The following is a 20,735-nucleotide window of genomic DNA, read 5'->3' as shown; positions in this document are numbered from 1 at the left end:
ACTACAGGCGCCCGCCACAACGCCTGGCTGTTTTGGTTGCAGTTTGGCCGGGGCCAGGTTTGAACCTGCCACCCTTGGTATATGAGGCCAGCGCCTTACCAACTGAGCCACAGGCGCCGCCCCTGTTTTTTATTTTTATTTATTTATTTGGAGACAGTCTCACTTTGTTGCCCTTGGTAGACTGCTGTGGCATTATAGCTCACAGCAACCTCTAACTCTTAGGCTCAAGCGATTCTCTTGCCTCAGTTTCCCAATAGCTGAGACTACAGGCGTCTGCCACGATGCTTGGCTATTTTTAGAGACGGGATCTTGCTCTTGCTCAGGCTGGTCTCAAACCTGTGAGCTCAAGCAATCCACCTGCCTTGGCCTCCCAGAGTGCTAGGGTTACAGGCGTGAGCCACCATGCCTGGTCCCCTTTTATTTTTATAAGATCAGTAATGATGTCCTTCCTTTTATACCTGATTTAGTAATTTGAGTCTTCTCTCATTTTTTCTTGCTCAGTCTAGATAAATACTTGTCAATTTATTGATCTTTTTCAGGAACCAACTTTTGGGCTCGGTGCCTGTAGCTCAAGTGGCGAAGGTGCCAGCCACATACACCAGAACTGGTGGGTTCGAATCCATCCCGGACCTGCCAACCAATGACAACTACAACCAAGAAATAGCTGGGCATTGTGGTAGGTTCCTGTAGTCCCAGCTACTTGGGAGGTCGAGGCAAGAGAATCACTTAAGCCCAAGAGTTTGAAGTTGCTATGAGCTATGACACCATGGCACTCTACCCAGGGTGACAGCTTAAGGCTCTGTCTCAAACAAACCAAAAAAAAGAAATCAACTATTGGTTTTATTCATTTTCTGGGGGTTTTCTTCCTGTAGATTCTATTTCATTTATTTTTACTCATTTTTATTATTTTCTTCCTTTGTTTTGGGTTTAGTTTGCTCTTTTTCTAGTTCCTTAATGTGGAAGTCTAGGTTATTGATTTGAAATCTTTCTTATTTTTCAATATAGACATTGACAGCTGTAAATTTCCTTCTAAGTATTGCTTTCGCTGTATCCTATAAGTTTTGGGATGTTGTATTTTAGTTTCCATTTATCCCAAGGTATTTCCTAATTTTCATGTGATTTCTTCTTTGACCTATTGGTTATTTAGAAGTGTTTTTGTTTTTATTAAATCATAGCTGTGTACATTAATGCAATCATGGGGTACGATGTGCTGGTTTTATATACAACTTGAAATATTTTCATCAAACTGGTTAACATAGAGGAGTGTGTTTTTAAATTTCTACATGTTCGTGAACTTCCCAAAATTTCTTCTGTTGTTAATTTCTAATTCAATTCCATTGTGGCTGGAGAACAGATTTTTGTATAATTTCAGTCCTTTAAAATTTATTTAGGCTTATTTTTGTTTTATGGCCCAGCATATGGTCTGTCCTGTGAATGTTCCCTGTGCACTTGAGAAGAATGTATTGAGTGTTCTTTAGATATCTGCTAGACCTGATTGGTTTATAGTGTTGTTCAAATTTTCTACTTCCCTGTTGATCTTCTACCTAGCTGTTCTATCCATTATTGAAAGTAAGATATTGAAGTCTCCAATTATTATATTGAATTGCTTAGTTTCCTTTCAATTCTGTTAGTTTTTGCTTCATGTATTTTGGACTGTTGTTAGTAGTATATATTTACGATTATTTTATCTTCCTGATATATCAACCTTTTATCATGATAAAATGTCCTTCTAACTCTAGCAAAAAAAAAATCTGTCTTAAAGTCTTTTTTTTTTTTGCAGTTTTTGCAGTTTTTGGCCTGGAGCTGGGTCTGAACCCGCCACCTCTGGCATTTGGGGCCAGCACCCTACTCCTTTGAGCCACAGGCACCGCCCTAAAGTCTATTTTTTTTTTTTAATTTGAGACAGAATCTCACTGGTCACCCTAAGTAGAGTGCCGTGATGCCTTTAGCTCACAGCAACCTCAAACTCTTGGGTCAAGCGATCCTCCTGCCTCAGCCTCCTGAGTAGCTGGGACTACAAGTGCCTGCCACAACACCTAGCTAGTTTTTCTATTTATTTATTTATTTATTTTTGCAGTTTTTGGCCGAGGCTAGGTTTGAACCCACCACCTCCGGCATATGGGGCCAGCGCCCTACTCCTTTGAGCCACAGGCGCTGTCCCTAGTTTTTCTATTTTAGTAGAGACGGGGTCTTACTCATACTAAGGCTGATCTTGAACTTCTGAGCTCAAGCAATCCACTGCCTCAGCCTCTCAGAGTAGTATGATTACAGGCATGAGCCACTGTGCCTTGAAGTGTCTCTTTTGTCTCACTCACCCTAGCACTCTTTTAGTTACTGTTCACATGGTTTCCTTTTCCTTCCTTCTGCTTTCAACTCCTGTGTCTTTGTTTTTTTTTTTTTTTTTGTAGAGACAGAGTCTCACTGTACCGCCCTCGGGTAGAGTGCCATGACGTCACACGGCTCACAGCAACCTCTAACTCTTGGGCTTACGCGATTCTCCTGCCTCAGCCTCCCCAGCAGCTGGGACTACAGGTGCCCACCACAACACCCGGCTATTTTTTTGTTGCAGTTTGGCCGGGGCTGGGTTTGAACCCGCCACCCTCGGCATATGGGGCCGGCGCCCTACTCACTGAGCCACAGGCGCCACCAACTCCTGTGTCTTTTAATCTAAAGTAAATCTCTTGTAAGCAGCTTCTAGTTGAATCATTTCTTTTTTGTTTGGAGACAGAGTCTTACTGTATCTGCCCTAGGTGGAGTGCCGTGGCATCAGAGCTCACAGCAACCTCAAATTCCTGGGTTTAAGTGATTCTCTTGCCTCAGCCTCCCAAGTAGTTGGGACTACAGGTGCCCACCACTCAGCTATTTTTTTTTTGTTTTTGCAGTTGTCGTTGTTTAGCTGGCCTGGGCCGGGTTCAAACCCACCAGCCTTGGTATATGTAGCCGGCCCCGTAACCACTGAGCTTTGGGCACCACGCTCAGATCATTTCTTAAAATCTATTCTGCCAATCTCTGCCTTTTGATTGGGGTGTTGAATCCATTTACATTCAATGTAATTATTGATGAGGTAGGATTTACATTTGTCACTTTGCTATTTTTTCATGTCTTACTCCTTTTTTGTTCCTTGATTCCTACCACCTTTAGTGTAAAATAGATACTCAGGAGATGCTCTGAATGCATCTTTTAGATTCCCTTTTTGATTCATTTACAATATTTTTTGGAGTTATTTTCTCAGTGGTTGCCCTGGGGATTACAATTAGCATCATAACTTAAAACAATCTAACTTACGATAAAAATGTTGCTCAAAAAAACCCCACTTTGCTCCAATATAGCTCTAAAAACTCTCCACTCCTTGTCATACAAATTAACACCTTTGTATGTCACACAGTTTTGTAATTATTGCTTTATGCAGTTGTCTTTTAAAGGCAGAGTTAAAGACAAAAAAGAGAATAATTACAACAAAAATGTTTACACTGTCTTTCATAATGCCTACGTAGCTACCCTTACTGGTGTTCTTTATTTATTCATGTGCATTCAGGTTACTATCCAGTGTACTTTCATTTCAGCTTGAAGGCTCCCTTTAGTATTTTGTATGGCAGATCTGCTAGTGATTAATTCTGTTTTTATTTATCTAGAGGTGTCTTCATGTCTCCTTTTAAAAAAAAAATTTCTCGTGTGTCACACTTTATGGGGGCAAGACATGATTGCAAGAGGGACTTTGCCTAACAATTGCAATCAGTGTAACATGGCTTATCGTACCCTCAATGAATCCCCAACAATAAAAGTACTTTGAGTGCTATTAACAAAAAAAAAAAAAAAATTCTCTACCTATAATTTTGAAGACTCCTTTATTTTTGAAGGGGAGCACAGGGCTTTGATCCATTCTCATCCAACGCCTACTACAGTTTAGAGAACACCTTCTACCCAGTGGGCAAGTCACCCCAATCCCTGTGTCCTTTCTCTGGACTTAGACTTATCCTAGGTCCACCACTTACTACTAGTTATGTGACTTTGGATAAGTAATGTTGCTGCTCTGTGCCTGGGTTTCATCACATATAAAATGGGGATAACACTGCTGTGCTCAAAAAAAGTGTTGGCGGATTGATTTAAACATGGAAAGTGGCCAGGCACAGTGGCTCATGTCTGTAATCCTAGCACTCTGGGAAGCAGAGGCAGATTGCTTGAGCTCAGGAGTTCGAGTCCAACCTGAACAAGAACTAGACCCAGTCTCTACTAAAAATAGAAAAAATTAGCCAGGTGCTGTGGTGGGCATCTATACCTGTAGTCCCAGCTACTCAGAAGGCTGAAGCAGGAGCATGGCCTGAGCCCAGGAGTTTGAGGTTGATGTGAGGTAGGCTGATATCATGACATTCTAGTCTGGGAAACAAAGTGAGACTCTGTCTCTTAAAAAAAAAAAGGGAAGTCCTGGAAGCTGGTGCTGAGGCTACAATAACACTACTGATATGCTCATTTGCCCAACAGAAACAACCTGGGGCTGGAGGAAGGGGATTCAGTGAGCATCTGAGTTCTTCCCAGCTCCAGAGCACCTCCTGAGATTCTCTTTAATGAATGTCACCTGCTCTTCCTCCAGACACTGCAGCCACAGCCTCTAAGCCAGCCTGGGTAACTGCAGGCCACAGCAGAGAAGGAAGCCCACTCTGTGTTCCAAGCTTACACATGTAAGACACGGGGCAACATTATTTGGGCCTCCCAAATCTACTACATGCTGGGCAGCTCTGCTGGAACCATCGTCCCGGTGTAGGCAGGCCTGAGAAGGAGGTGCCTGTGCACCTGCCTAGGCTCTGCAGATGCCTGGAAACCTCTTGTAGCAGTAAGAGCCACCCGACTTTCCAATATGCGTCTGTCCCTATGTCATTGTTCATTTCAGCCTCCCAGGACACTTACAAAAAGCCACCAGGAGGAAGAAGTTTGCCTCCACCCTGCCAGGTATTAAGTCCCTTCTGCAGGCCAGGTACCAAGTCCCTCCACTGCCTGCCAGCCCCACTCTGGCCCTCTCCTCCCTCCAAAACAAGTGAGACAGCTGACTTATGCCTCTAGGAAGGCCATTTATTTCCAAGATATAGACTGTACTTTTAAGACAGGACTTTTCAGAAGCAGGAGATTTTAGTTGTCGCCAGAGAGGCGTGTCAAGGATACAGTGAAAAGAACCATGCGGATGTGGGGCAGGAGGCTTTATCCAACACTGTTACAACACTTTTGTAAATGAGCAAAACATCTTTAAAAATCCTTATAAATTCTTTATAATATGTTACACATTTAGAGACAATATTTACAATAAAAGGATGTGGCAGGAGGAGAAAGAAATCTACTTTACAGTAAGTCTTTGCATAAAACAAGAGGACTGATAGACGTGGCAGGGGGTCACAGCCCCATCTGGGCTTCCCTGGAATGAGTGTGGGTGAGGGGTGTGGGGGCGCCTGGTGGTCTGAGGTCTATTTACAACATGTGGGAAAAAGAGGAGTCTGGTTTCCATATATTCTGCAGGAATAGCCCAGCTCGGGTCCCATAAATCAGTGTATGTGAGACAGAAGATACTAGTGATGTTTTTTTACTGTCCCCTCCCCAAAGGAAAGGAGAGAGGGCTCTGTGTGCCTGAGCTATGGAAGGAGCAGGCACCACTGGAAGAACGAAGGTGGGACCAGGGAGATGCCAGCGGGGTACCTGGACCCTTCCCAGATGAGGAACAGGCAGCTTCCATGATCAAAGCACTTGGGGGAGTGATTTAGGTGCTGGCAAAAGAGTGAGGGGAGCAACCCCAGGAAGGCTTCAGTCCTGCCTCTTGGAAGGTCCGCTACCCCCTTCTCTGGCTCTGACAAGGGCAGGGGGCCAGGATCCCTGTATGCACCTAAGGCAGGGAGCCCATGGGCGGTGGGGGTGGGGAGAAAAGGGGGGTGGCAGAAGTTGCTACTGGAAACACCTTTGGACAGTGACTACACACACTTGCACACAGAAGTTCTCCTCCCCACGGACACCACCACCCTATGCCTCCTCTCCCCAGACACCCACACACATCCTGCCTTAGGAGCTGAGGGCAAGACGGCGCGCAGAGAAAGCAAAAAGCCAGCATCGCCCAGTATCTTTTCTTTAGTCTGAAACTTGGGGTTACCTAGCCACACTCCTCGTCCACACAGCCCCTAAGTGCAGCCACAGGAAGGCCCAGAAGGGCCTACTCGGACCCACGTGCAGGGACACATACCCCGACAGCCCAGCCCTCTCCTCTTCCTCTCGTTGCCCCCGGAACCGCCTTCCATTCACTCTGCCCAGCTCCAGCCTTCTACGCTGCCCGCCCCCTCCCAATTCCAACACACGAACCAAAGACGCGGCCTGCGGCGTCCTCCTACCCTCACCCCGTGCACACAGGGGCAACAGAGGGTGCGAGCGAAGGGGCGCTAGGGAGAGCTGTCACAGACACTGATGGAGACGGGAAGTGGCCGAGCGGCGCAGAGGCTGGCTCTGCAGGGCCCCGGGGTCCCCGGACGCGGGTGGCAGCGAGGCTGCGGACGATGTGGCCCGCGCCTTGGTGGACTCCAGGCTGCTGAGGCCGGAGTCCTTGTTGTCACTGTGTGCCCGCGCGCCCGTGGGCTCCAGGGTGCCCCCTCCGCCCAGCTCCTTCCACTCGTTGAAGTTGAGGTCGGTCAGCGGGCTCTGCACCACCACCGTGTGGCGGCGCCAGCTGCTCCGGCGCCTCCGCGTCTCGGGCGATAGCGGCCGCCGCAGCCGCACGGCCATGTCGTCCGCTGTGCCGCGGAGGCGCAGCCGCAGGGCCTCGATGCGCGACGGCCGGGAGCCCAGTGCCGCTGCCGCAGCAGCCGGGGGGCGCAACGACTCCTGGCTGCTGGATGAGGCGGAGCCGGGCAGCTCCGCGGCAGGGGGGCCGCCCCGGCCCGTGCCCGCGCCCTCGCCGTCTGGGCGGCTCCGGGACAGGCGACGTCGCGCCAGGGTGTCGCAGGGTATGAGGTGGTGCGAGGTGAAGGAGGGCCGGCGCGCCAGGCGTCCCCCCGGCCCTGCGCCCGCCGCGCCACCCTCCGTGTCCGTCTCCACGTGGCTCAGCTCGCTGCGCTCGTCGTCAGCCTCATCCCCTGCGCCCGCCCGCCGGCTGCCGGCGCCCGAGCACTCGCTGCGGTCCATGGTGGAAAGGGTGGAGTAGCCCGAGACGATAGAGCGCGTGTCCGCGGCCGGCCGCTCCTCCGGCGCCGCCGGGGGGCTGAGGCGCCCGAGGTCCTCGGGGGCAGCGGCGCCCGGCAGCTGCCCCTCTGGCCGCCCCTGGGGTCCCAGAGCCGGCGCCTCCGCCCCGGGCTTGTGCGCCTCCTGCTCGGAGTCATCATCCGTGCTGCTGCCCAGCCCCCGCGCCTCCCGCCGCTTCTTCCGCTTGCGGTTGACGGCCGAGATGAAGGAGATCGCCAGCATCTCCCGGGCGTACGGCTCCTTCCTGGGGGCCCACGAGCCCTGTGCGGGGAGACAGGTCGGGATGCGGGAGGCGCCGGGACTCGGGCCAGCACCGCCCTCTCTTCCAGCCCCAGGCCAGCGGGCCTCGTACAGCCACTTTCCCACCCGCACACACCCCACACCATAGCACCCAACCGCTACACGTCCAAACCAAGCCCAGCACCAACGCTGGCATCACAAAACGCGCCTTCTGCACCCCTGTGCCAGCTGGAGTGTCACTATCCATCCACAGACCACCTCAGCCTCCCACCCCAACCCCCCCTCTGGTCCTAATTCCAGTTCTCAGCTGTTCTTTCTTGTAACCTGGGCTGGTCTCCCCTCCCCCCATTTCCATTCCAACTTTCATACCCAGCGCTGGATAAATCCTTTTAGACACAGCTCTGGTAATAACAGTCTCTCAACATGAGTAACACTTGTCAGCTTGAACCCCTTTCACATACACTACCATGGGTTGTAATCACCCACAGCTTCCTGAGAACCAGGCCTCAGCTCTCTGGCATGAACCTTTCTCCGACCACAGCTCCTCCCCCGCTCCCTCTCTGCCCACTCCCACCTGGAAAACCTGCTTTCTTTTCCACCCACTCAGTAAGTACCAGCCTCCCAGGGCCCTCGCCCAAGTTCACTTCCTCCCCTGTCCCACTGCAAACCACCAGCGTTCCAGTCCCCAACTCCAGATCAACCTAACAGCCAGCTCTGCTGCAGAAAATGGCTGGAAAATCTAGTACACAGCCTTGGGAACAGAGCAGACTCTGTCTCTACAAAAAATTTTAAAATAGCCAGGCATGGTAGCTATGCAGGAGGCTGAGGTAGGAGGGTCACTTGCACCCAGGAGCTTGAGGTTGCTGTGAACTATGATGGTTCCACTGCACTCCAGCCTAGGTAACAACAAAGCAAGACCATGTCTCAAAAAAAAAAAAAGAAAGAAAAGAAAAGAAAAAATCCCATACAATTTGATGGCTTGAATTGGAGCTGTTCTGGGTTGTGATTTCCAACCCCACTTCGGGCAACTTCCTGCCGTTGTTCTAACCTGAACCAGCTCTCACTGCTAAACCCAGTGGGTATAAAGTGTCTTGGCTTTCCTACACTGCATGTCATGGCCACTTGAAGCCTAGTTTTCATCCTCTTTCTGGCCTCGCCACTGCCTCTTGGGAGGCTCTTCTTCCCCTTGAAGAATCAATGTCCCAGCACTCTTGTTTTTGGCCCCTTTCTCTTCTCCATTCAAGTTCCTTGGAGAATACCATTCCCAAACAACACTGCTAATACAGGGGCCTGCCTGTCCAATGCCAAACTCTCGTTTGGGCTCCAGAACTCTTTCCAATTGCAAATCCATTTCTACCTGGGCATCTACAGGCATCTAAAACTCAGCTAGGTGAAACCACACTATCCTACCTACCCCTGCTCTGAACTGCCTTCTTGAGGGCAAGGTCTGTGACTTATTTGCTTCTCCATGCGCAGGCACTCAATAAATGTTTAAAAAAATAAAAAAAATGAAGAATGGAGTCCCCAAAATTGGAAGCCTTCTAAAAGCAGATGCTTGCCCTGGTCCCCCTCCTGAGCTGGAATGACTTGCCAAGGTTACACAGCCCCTGGACCCCACCTCACAGGCCACCTCCTGTTTCAGCCATGGTGTAATGATGAATGAAGACACAGAGATGCAGTAACAGTTTTAAGAAAGCCAGAGCATGGCAGGGATTCAAGATTCATAGACCTGTGGCTCCCAGGCCATGGTTGCCCACAGTGCACAACTTCAGAAGGCACCCCCTGGAGTTGTGCAATGTGTGAGCACTGCTAGGATCAGCCTGAGGCACACGGTGGCCAGTACCACTTTCTTTCCTGGCCCGTGCTCTCTGAGTGATTTGAGAAGCCACTAGGATCATCTGATCAAACAACTCTCTCATCCCAGCTGGTTCTAGAAGCAACAAAGTCAGAATGATCTCTTCCAGGGAATGCAGAAGCCAACAGATTCACATAAAGACCAATTAATCAATCTAAGAGAGGCTACAGAAAACAAGGGTGTGAGAGGAGCAATGAGTGAAGCTGACAAGGAGCTGGATTTGGGTCACTATCAACTTTCTTCTTACCACAGCGATCTTAAGATGGAGTAAGCTTCCTGCCACCAGAGGTGTAAAGGCAGAGGCTCTATGGAGAAGTCATAAAGGACCCCTTGCTCCAGACTAGAGCAGCTTTTTTTCTTTTATGCAGCGTATTCATCTGATGCATACTGAGTGGCTGCTGAGTGTCAGGCACATGCATGTGGTCTGGACTCATTGGAACCTGACCAACACAGAAATGAGCCTAGCTCAACCAGCCAATAAGCTTGTTTCCCCCACTGCCATGGACTGAAATGTGTACCCCCCAAACTCACATGTTGCAGCCCTAATCCTGAATGAGAGGGTATTTGGAAATGGAACCTTTGGGAGATAATAAAATTTAGATGAGGTTGTGAGGGTGAGGCCCTTACGATGGAATTAGTGCCCTTTTAGAAAGAGGCATCAGAGAACTTGTGGTTTTGTGCTCTCAATCAATCTATCTATCTCTTTCTCTCTCTGCCTCAGAAGGACACAGTGAGAAGATGGCCATCTACAAAACAGAAAAGGAATCCACCCTAGAAACTGACAATGGTCAGGACTTCTTGGTCTTGGACTTCTAGCCCCTAGAACTTTGAGAAAATAAATTTCTGTTGTTTAAGACACCCAGTTAGGGTATTTTGTTATAGCAGCCTGCACTGACTCATATACCCATCCTGGTGCTCAAGATATAATTTAACAGTTGGGCAGGATCCACTCCAGAGAGCAGGCTCAGGGGCATGGGACATGCAGACCGTGAGACCCAGGGGAAGTTATAGAAGTTCTTCCAGATTCTTGTTTCCTCAGCTACAAAATAAGGACAATGCTATCTCTAACTCACAGGGCATTTGTGAAGATTAATAATTCTGAGCACAGTAACCTAGCAAATGCTCAATAAATGGTAGCTATTAACATTATTGGGTATTTTAAACTTGGGAATCAGTGATGACCAAAGGCATTATTGGTGATGACTGATACCCTCTGCCAAACAAGCTAAATATCAGTTAAAATAAGCTGGAAAGTGTTCCTTCCTCTTCTATTTTCTAGAAGAGATTGTGCAGAATTGGTATTATTTATTTAAAAGGTTATTTAAGTGGTTAAAGTATCATTTAAATAAGTATCTAGATATACTATTAGTATTTTAAATTATACCATTTTATAATTAAAATAATATTTAAAAATTATTAAGTTATAAAAAATTATTTAAAAGGAAAGTATCCCTTAAACATGTGGTTGAATTTACCAGTAAAACCATCTGGACCTAGACTTTTCTTTGTTGGGAGATTTTAACTATAAATTCAATTTCTTTAGCAGGTATAGGACAATTTTAGGTTATCTATTTCTTCTTCTTTTTTTTTTTCTTTTGAGACAGAATCTCACTCTGTCATCCTGCGTAGAGTGCTGTGGCGTCATAGCTCACAGCAACCTCAAACACATGGGCTCAAGTGATCCTCTTGCCTCAGCCTGCCAAGTAGCTAGAACCACAGGCGCCTGCTACAACGCCTGGCTGATTTTTCTATTTTTAGTAGAGACAGGGTCTTACTCTTGCTCAGGGTGGTCTTAACTCCTGAGCTCAAGCAATCCACCTGCCTCAGCTTCCCAGAGTGCTAGGATTACAGGTGTGAGCCCTGAGTTTTAATAGTTTGAATCTTTCAAAGAATTGGTCTAGTTCATCTATGTTATTGAATTTATGGGCACAGAGTTGCTTATAGTATTCCCTGACAACCTTTTAATACCTGAGGGATCTGTGGTGATGTCCCTTTTGTATCCCCGATAATTGAAAGTTTTTGCCATCTTCCTTTTTATTCTGTCAGTCTGGCTACAGATTTATCAATTTCGTTGACTTTTTTTCAATGAATCAGCTTTAGGTTTCATTGGTTTTTTAAAAAATTGTTTTCAGCATCATCGATTTCTGCTTTTATCTTCATTATTTCCTTCTTTATGCCTGCTTTGGAATCTCCAAAGACCTTAAAGAATATTTATCCTATCAATCAGACATATTTGTTATTCTCATTTTACAGACGAGGAACCTGAAAGAAGTTAAATAACTTCCCTAGTATCCCAAAGCAACTAAAATGGAGCCAGGACTCAAACTCCAGAGCCCATGCTTCTAGTCACTGAGCTTCACTGCCTTCCCATCACCTAACTTCCAGGCCAGATTATTCTACTACACCAGATGTCTCATCAAGCACTGCTGAAGTGACTAACTTGTCAGTTTACCTTGGACACTCAGCATTTCCCACCCCCCTTTCCAGGGACCATCTACTTTCCTTACAGTTCAGTTGCCCTGCTTCCAATTCCTTTGACCAGCAATCAAAGTGGGGAGGCTAACATGGTGGCTCATGCCTGACATCTCAGCAATTTGAGAGGCTAAGGATGAGGATCACTTGAGACCAGGAGTTTGAGACCAGCCTGGGCAACATAATAAGACCCTGTCTCTAAAATAATTTTAAAAAATGAGCCAAGCATGCACTTATAGTCCCAGCTATTCAGAGGCTGAGGTGGTGGTGGTGGTGGGGTCCTCATTAAGGGTCCTTACTGAGCCCTGGAGTACAAGGCTGCAGTAAACTATGATCATGCCACTGCACTACAGTCTGGGTGACAGAGTAAGACCCTGTCTCTAAAAAAACCAACAAAAATATGGGCTGGCCTGTATAGGGATAAAGCCTTCAGAATTGCCTTGGTACTTACCTTGGACTTGGCTGAACTACAGGTGGTAGTATCTGTTGGTGAAAGACAGAAAAAAATGAAAGTTGGATCAAAGAAAGAGAAGGCTGAGTCTTGTGAACACAATTCCCTCTCCTCAAAGGCTTCAGACACCAAGGAGTTCGGAAACATGGGCCTGATGTCATTTTTTAATGGGATAATGATGGAATGGTGTCAATCACCACTGCCTTTGGAGGCAGGAAGTGACATCAGACTGCCAGCCACTCATCCCTCATTTGCCCCAGGTTAAGGGCAAGTGGGGATTTTATTTGGGCTTGGTTCCTCTCCCCTCCCCCTCCTATCCCTGTTACTCTGAAGCACTGGAGAGAAAATGCCAAATATCAAACGCAGTCCACGGAAACCATAACAGTGAAACACAGCAAATCACAGAAGCTCTGGAGAAATGGAGACCACACAGTGCGTAGAGAGCTGGGTGCCTTACACCCTCCACCCCCAAGGCATGAGAAGAGGGACCACAGTGAGTGATGCATAAAGGGGAGGAAATGAAGTGGGTGGGGAAAAGGAGGTAGAGTGGGCTGGCAATTAGAACCTTGATAGGTTTCACCTCCAGACCTGGGGTCACTCTGCCCTTATGGGGCAAGGTCACCATAATAACCAAAGTTATTAAGGAGTATGAAATTAACACATCTAGGGGTCCCGCTCCCTTAATACTGGGGTAAAGAAACAAGTCCTGGCAGTGTCCTTTCCAAGGCTGGAGAGGGAGCAGGTTGATCCAATAATCTCCCGCCCCACCCCCACCCCGGGAAGTGGGCAGTGCAGTTAATCCACACTCTCTGGCAGGCAGTTAGATGCGCCTCTCCAGCCCCCTCCCCTTGCCAACGGTGAGAAGAGCACGATGGGCTGACCACACACCACACACACACACACACGGGGCAGGCGGGGGACGGCGGGTGATTAGAAGAGTCGGGGGCTCCTCTCTCTGCCATCCCACCCCCTTGTCCTCTGGCCCCTCTCCCAGACAGCCTCCCAGGATTGCCTCTGGCAATCAGGGGAGCTGCAGCGGTGCCTCTGCCACTAAAGGGCGGGGCAACCACGGGGGAGGAGGAGCTAGTGTCTGACGCGAGAGCCAAGAAGGGAGCGGCCATTCATTTGTCTCTGAACCTGTCAACCCTTTCCTCTGCGGTGAGGAGGCCAGAGGAGCCAAATCAAGACTTAGGAGCTCAGTCACAGGGGCCCTGGTTTTTGAAGCAAGAAGAGGCAGCCCCTTGGGGCGACAGCAGCTATAGAGAGGCTCATGGGAGTGACATCCCTGGTCTCCGGAAAGCCTGGGTCGCTGCGTAGTCTCCCGGCCTAGATGGCCACCAGGGGCAAAGCTGGGCACAGACAGAAGGCTACAGAACCTGGGGGACTGCAGGCGGTTAGCCAGCCAATGCCCAGACTTCTAGGCTAGAGGAAAGGCCCAGACCCCAGCGAGCGCCTCTTTTCTCCTGAGAAGGGACTTTAGGATGGGAGGGCTCTGGGATGGGGGTGGAGGGGTGAGTTGTGACAAGCCTGAACAACCTGGGGGGTGGGGGTTCTCACGGCCCGGGACATTTCTGCCTGCCCAGCCCTCTTATAATCACTCGCCGCTGTTAGTGACCGAGGCCGCGACACCGCACTGTACCCTTTAAATCTCCAACAGGTCCGCTGGAGGAGGGAGGTGGGGAGGAGAAGAGGGCAGGATGGGGGATGGGAGGAGAGCATCGGGGGTGGGAGGGGCAGGGATACAAGGAAAAGAGGAAGAAAAATTAGAAAGAGGAACATGCTCAGAGGGCGCAGCCAGCCCATGAGAAATTCAAGGCTCAGGAGAGGAACCAACCAGAGAACGTAGCTGCTGCCTAACGCGGGGCAGGCTGCGCTTCCCAGGGCAGGAGAAGTCTCTGCACACCCGTCTGGGTGGTGGGTGCAGGGTAGGGCCCCGCTGGGACGCAGCAGGAAAGCTGGGCGTCAGGCGGGGCATCTGGGACCCCCAGGAATGCAGAGCCCACCCCCAGTCCCAGCCCCTCCCAGGCCCCTGCACTCACCTGAACCTGGGTCACCAGGAGGCACTGTCCTGCCAATGTTGGGCAGGAGGTACTCGATGTTGGGTACTGACTGAGGCTCCTTGTCATCCACAGGGGTCTGCAGACAGGAGGAGAGGTCAGCCAGCATGCCCTCAGATGGCTGGACTGTAGGCCCCTCAGAATGGGATTCCCTGGTGATAGGGTCCCTGTCTCCCCCATCAAAAGTGGAGGTTCATGAAGGCAAGGACTTTGTCTCTCTCATCAGGCTGGGGATGCCCTGAGGGTGGGGCCCTCTCCCTGTTAGAGTCTTACCCCCCAGGACCAGGGCCCACCACAGACCAGACCCCCTCCAACTACCACATCACTTACTCTCTCTCCCTTGTCCTCGTCATCACTGAAGAACCAGTCTGACTGCAGAGGAGAAAAGGAAGGGATGAAGTCGGTGTGGGAAGGGACTGAGGGCAGACAAGGAGGCAGGGCTCCTCAACATGCTTGGTGTCAGTGTGGCGCCCGCAGGTGGTGTGGGACACACGCTGCTCTCTTAGCCATGGACCTGGCTGGCACTAACAGCCTCTCTGCTCTCTGACTCGCTGGGGGTATATACCACAGTGATGTGCCCAGGATGGTGTTTAGAGAAAAATGGGCAAAAAGAACAGGTCTCTTGAGCCTGTCACCTGTCTGTGGTGGGTTCTCTCCCAAACCAGGCTGTGTCCCCTTCCCCACACTGCAGTCCCACCTTTTCTCTCCCCAGTAATTTTTCATAGCTTGTGGAGTCAGGTTCCAGGATCCACCAGCCTCTCTCTGAGCCCTCCCCAGTAGTCCCACCAGCCTGAGGTTTGTTGAGAGAGGAGGGACCATTGCCACCAAGGCCAAGGCAGATGGACTGCTTGAGTTCAGGAGTTGGACACCAGCCTGAGCAGGAGCAAGATCTCATCTCTAAAAAATAGCCAGGCATTGTGGCGGGCACCTGTAGTCCCAGCTACTTGGGAGGCTGAGGCAAGAGGATTACTTAAGCCCAGGAGTTTGAGGTTGCTGTGAACACAACCCTGGGTAGCACAGCACTCTACCCGGGGTGACAAAGTGAGACTCTGTCTCAAAAAAAAAGGAAGGAAGAAAAGAAAAGAAATTGACAGTGACAATTAAACATAAGCTATGAGTAAGTGGTAACATAAAATGCATAATTTTTATATGAAAAACATAAAATTCATTCCTCCAAAGCAAGGTAGGATAAAAAAGGAAACAAAATGTAAATACAGTAAACAGAAAATAAAATTTTAAACAGCAGAAATAAGTCCTAAGAGTATAGAAGTTACAGTAAAATAAATGAGCTAAACTCACTGAATAAAAGTTAGAGATTAAAATTACATTTTTTAAATTAAATATGTGATCTACAAGAAGCATTTAATCAAAACAACATAGAAAGTATAAAAAGTCATGAGTCAGAGGAATACTGGTAAAAAAGGAATAACAAATCAAGAAATATAATAAATCATAGCCTATATACGAGTTCATCTCTCATTTTTTAAATATATTAAGCAATAATTGATAGAACTACAAGGAGATTAGAGAAAATTAAATATCATAGCTGATCAACCACAGTAAAAAGTAAGCAAAGATATAAAAACTCTAAACAACATGATTGACAAGTCTGATCTAATGAATATACTTAGAAGTTTGCACTCAACCATTAGGGAAAATATATCCAGGGCGGTGCCTGTGGCTCAGTTAGTAGGACACCAGCCCCATATATCAAGGGTGGCGGGTTCAAACCCAGCCCCGGCCAAACTGCAACAAAAAATAGCCGGGCATTGTGGCAGGCGCTTGTAGTCCCAGCTACTTGGGAGACTGAGGCAAGAGGATCACTTGAGCCCCAGAGTTTGAGGTTGCTGTGAGCTATGACACCACAGCACTCTACCAAAGGCAACAAAGTAAGATTCTGTCCCCTTACCCCTAAAAAAGCCAACCATATCCTAGGCCACAGAGAAACCTCCATAGATCCTCAGGAGGCAACATTATACAGACTATGTTCTCTGCTGGTAATGGAATAAAATTAGAAATAACAACAAAATAGAAAAATTCTCTAAGTCTTCATGTGTTTGGAAACCCATCAATGATACTGCTCAATAATCCTCAGATTAAAGAGAAAATCATAAAGTAATTATGACATAGCCAGAGCTGAAGTCTAATAAAGCATTACATGCAAAAATCTGTGGGAAGAAATCATTTTTATTTATTTATTTATTTATTTTGCAGTTTTTGGCCGGGGCCGGGTTTGAACCCACCACCTCTGGCATATGGGGCCGGTGCCCTACTCACTGAGCCACGGGCGCCACCCCATTTTTTTTTTTTTTTTTTAGTGATGGGGTCTGGCTCTGTCTCCTAGGCTGGAGTGCAGCGGCATCATCATAGCTCACTGCAGCCTTAAACTCCTGGGGTCAAGTGATAATCACTCACACTCTCACCCTAAAAGCATCTTAAGCCTAGTTATTTTACAGTTTTATACGTAGTATTCTCTTTCAACATTTCAAGAAATATATAATCTCTGCCTTTACAAGTTGTTCTAAAATCAGGAGAAAGAGGGAAAGCTGTCAAATTCAATTTTTGAGGCTCAAAATCAAAACAAAATAAAGACAAGTATAAGAAAGAAAACTAAAGGTTAGTTTTTGTACTTAACATAAAATTAAAAAATCTTTAAAAAATAAAAGAGTTGGCTGAATCTTAAACCATGTTAAAAATACTAATTATATTATGATGAAGCCAGGTTTAGCTCGGGAAAGCAAGGATGGTTCACAGTCTGAAAATCCATAAATTGAACAAAGGAGAAAAAGTATATGACAGGCACCAAAAATCACTGAATAATGATAAACACCTGAATATAATTAGAAAAAAACTAAGAAATTAGGAATAAATAGGAGCTTCATTACTTTAAAAGAAATACACTGAGAGGAGAAATTTTAGACAGCCTCTTTGAGGTCGGGAGTAAGGGAAGATAACCACTATCACTGCTACTACCCAAAATAGAACTAAAAGTTCTGGCCAACATAAGACGACAAGAAAAAGAAATAAAAGGGACAAACATTAGAAGAAAACAAAATTGAAATTGTTTAAGACTAAAATGTAATTATTTGCAGATGCCATCTACGTAAGAAATTTAAGAGAATAAACTAATAAGGGTGTTCAAATACAGATTGTCAAGGTTGTCAAAAGATCAAAATACAAAAGCCAATGTGCCTCACAATTCTGTGAATATACTAAAAACACGAATTATACAACTTAATGGATAAATTTTATAGTATGCGAATTATATATCAATAAAGCTGTTACATGAAAAAGAGTCTGTGGGCTTCTACACTGCTTTCTACACCAAGTAGAAAAGATACTAGAAAACAAGATAAAATTCAGAATCGTGACAAAACATATATCTAGAAATTAACCTTACAAGGAATTTACAAAACACTGTAATCCCAGCACTTTGGAAGGCCATAGCGGGAGGATGGCTAGAGGACAGGAGTTCCAGGCCAGCCTGGGCAACATAGAGAAACCCCATCTTTATAAAAAAAACATTTTTTAGTTAGCCGAGTATGCTGATGAACACCCACAGTCCTAGCTACTCAGGCAGCTGCGGCAAGAGGATTGCTTGGGCCCGAGTTCGAGGCTCTAGTGAGCTATAATCAGGCCACTGCACTACACAGCATGGGTGACAGAGACAGACCCTGTCTCAAAAACAAATTATAAAATACAAATAAGCAACAGAGCAAGACCCCACCTCGAAAATAAATACATAAATATTTAAACGTATACAATATGTGTAGAAAAATAAACTCATGGATTATTAACTAAATGTGGGGAAAGAGGAACACTTGTGACATTAGGGGTAAGTTATTTCCCAAGGCCCTAAAGCACAAATCCTATGGGGGGAAATGGGTAGATGGGAACCCGAAAGTCCAAAAAAGTAAAGGTGGCCCAATGTTCTCTGGAAGAATTCACGGGGAACATATTCTAGACAAAGGTAACAGACAGTTGGCAGACTAGAGAAATACATCTAGAGCCAATAAAGGGATTATTAAGTCTACATGAAAGGAATCCCAAAAAATAGCGTTAAAAATTAAGCCAGACCAGAGCAGCCAGGTGAGGTCTGCACAGATACTTCCAGAGGGATCAGTGTTGCTAACTCCAGCCATCTTCTGACAGCCCAACGGCTCAGAGCCAGGATCATAGCTGTCTCTGCCCCAAGTCCACTCACTGATGGGGTTGCGCATCTGGGTGAGACAGATGCTTCCTCGGGCCAGATTGAGGGGCCTGTAGCAGGTGTGACTTGTTCCCTCAATAATCACCTAGGCCTGGTCACGTTCAAATGCCAAGGTGGCAGAGAATGGAAGCTACCAGCACAGTAGTTCTCAGGAATGAATGCCGGGCTGGAAGAGCCCAGCCTGACATAACCTCAGTGAGCAATTCACTTGCTCACTCATCACCCCACAAACACGGTGTTCACCATGTGCCACACACTAGCCTTGGTGCAAATGAGACAGGCGTGCCCCCCACCTCTCCCATCTGGTGGATAGATGTGCTTTGGGCCTCGTTATTCATGAAGGCTGCTGTCCCTAATCCCTTAGCTGACCACTCAGGCTTCCAGTGGCTTCTCCAGGAGCCACAGTGCCAGACACTCTCTGTTCTGTACTGCTGTGCCCCAGAGCACACACTCATGGGAACCTCCAGGGGCTGCCTACCGCACTGGGGAGCTAAACCTACTTGAGGCCACATTAGGATCCCTGGCACTGCGTGACAGCTCTGGAGTGGGTGGGTGTCCAGGCTGGTGGTCTCAGTACTGTGATGAAGACAAGACTGTGATGCTCCCTCTTGTGTCTCAGAGCCCTAGACCGTGCTGAGAAGGAAGGAGACCAGTGGGTAAGGCCAGTCAGAATGACTGAGGTCTCCTCCCTACCTCCTTTCCCTGGCTCTGCCAGCCTCTTTCCCTCCAAAGCCAGCTCAGGAAGGGACGGAGGAGTCTGCCGTTCTGGTGGGAGTAGAGTTGGGGGAGTTAAGCACAGGCTTGGTCAGACAGACAGGGATTGAAATCCTGGGGCTGTCACTTATTACCAAGTCCCTTTGCCTTCTTGAGCTCCAGTTTCCTCATCTGTAAAAGGTGGGTAATATGACCTACTTTCCCTTCCCTAAAGTATCTATGAGGTAGAGGGCGGAGGCTTCCTTTCCTCTGATGAGCTGCCAATCTTATTATTCCCAGCAGGAGAGGGTCTATTTCCATCCTTCCTGGGCTATAACAAGATTTAGAAATAGAAAATCTAAGGCAATTCATGAAAACATCCCTGAGTGCCCCAGAGTGGGTGGTGCTGCCTTTCCATTTGGCTTTGGAAGACCAAGGGCTTCTGTGCCCTCTGCTGGCCACTCTGGGTTCTCCTCCCTTCAATGACAAGAAGAATCCACAGGCTGGGTGCCAGTAGCTCAGTAGTTAGGGCAACAGCCACATGCTCCAGGGCTGGTGGGTTCAAACCCAGCCCAGGCCTGCTATACAAAAAAAATAGCTGGGGCGTTGTGGCAGGCGTCCGTAGTCCCAGCTACGAGGGAGGCTGAGACAAGAAAATTGCTTAAGCCCAAGAGTTTGAAGTTGCTGTGAGCTGTGACACCACGCCACTCTACCAAGGGTGACATAGTGAGACTCTGCCTCAAAAAAAAGAAGAAGAAGAAGAATCCACAGGATCACAGGGCTCTCAGCACCTCCAGAAAGCTATGAGACCAGCCCAAGACACACAGAACACAGCACAGGGTGCTGCCTCAGGCTCTGTGCCCTGCCCCGTTCACCATTCATTATCTCCCCAAACTTCAGTGGGGCCAGCAGGGAAAGTGTCTCCAGTGAGATCCTAGGTCCCCGGATTCCCAGGCCAGACCTCTGCCCCTGCCTACTGGCATCTTCCAGGACACCTCTCCTGGGGCCACCTTCTAAAGGCACTCCTGCCTTCCACCCCAGCAGCAGCTTCCCTGCCCTGCCCCCTCCCTCTGACACTCACACCCATCTCTGGACCTCCAGATTCTCCTGCAGGGGACCCAATATTCCAGAATGAAGGGATTCTGGGATCCATTCCTGTTGCTTTTGAAGGGCAGTCACCACCCCAGTGGCATTTTCTTATGCCACTAAGTCCTCCCTGAGCACACCCAGCCAGGCTGAGCAAGAGTGAGGTGCTCAGAGGGACACCAGGACACCACCCAGGTCCCAGGGGCTGCTGGGGTGCACCCACAGAACAGGCTGCTTACATGCTGGATCAGCGTCTCCACGATCTTGTAGCGGTCAGGCATGTGGGTCACCATGTCTGTCATGTTGTCCTCAGATGTCCTCACCAGTGTCGGCCCAAAGACCAGGGCCAGGTTCCGGGGCTCCATCTGGGCAGGAAGAGGAAGCTGATCAGGGTCAATACTCTGACCTCTGACCTCTAGCACCTCCAAGTCCTCCCTCACTCCAGGTCCCTAAGGCTTCCATCCTGAG

At 48.1% G+C, this 20,735-nt stretch overlaps 1 protein-coding gene across 5 annotated transcripts in view; it reads right to left on the bottom strand.

Annotated features, from left to right (window-relative positions):
* Positions 1 to 5,053: 5,053 nt before the first annotated feature.
* Positions 5,054 to 20,735, bottom strand: part of ARHGAP23 (Rho GTPase activating protein 23) — an 86,830-nt gene continuing 71,148 nt past the window's right edge. For all 5 annotated transcript variants that reach the window (XM_053568477.1, XM_053568475.1, XM_053568476.1 and 2 more), the window contains 5 exons: positions 20,507 to 20,632; positions 14,609 to 14,650; positions 14,261 to 14,357; positions 12,222 to 12,253; positions 5,054 to 7,464 (listed from right to left, as the gene is read on the bottom strand). In XM_053568477.1, coding sequence (XP_053424452.1) covers positions 6,421 to 7,464; positions 12,222 to 12,253; positions 14,261 to 14,357; positions 14,609 to 14,650; positions 20,507 to 20,632 — 1,341 coding nt within the window. In that variant the 3' untranslated portion in view covers positions 5,054 to 6,420. The remainder of the gene's footprint in view (positions 7,465 to 12,221; positions 12,254 to 14,260; positions 14,358 to 14,608; positions 14,651 to 20,506; positions 20,633 to 20,735) is intronic.

The sequence above is a fragment of the Nycticebus coucang genome, chromosome 18 (assembly GCF_027406575.1).
Source record: "Nycticebus coucang isolate mNycCou1 chromosome 18, mNycCou1.pri, whole genome shotgun sequence".
NCBI lineage: Eukaryota > Metazoa > Chordata > Mammalia > Primates > Lorisidae > Nycticebus > Nycticebus coucang.
The sequence above is the reverse complement of the archived record's forward strand: the minus strand, read 5'-3'. Positions and strand labels throughout refer to the sequence as shown.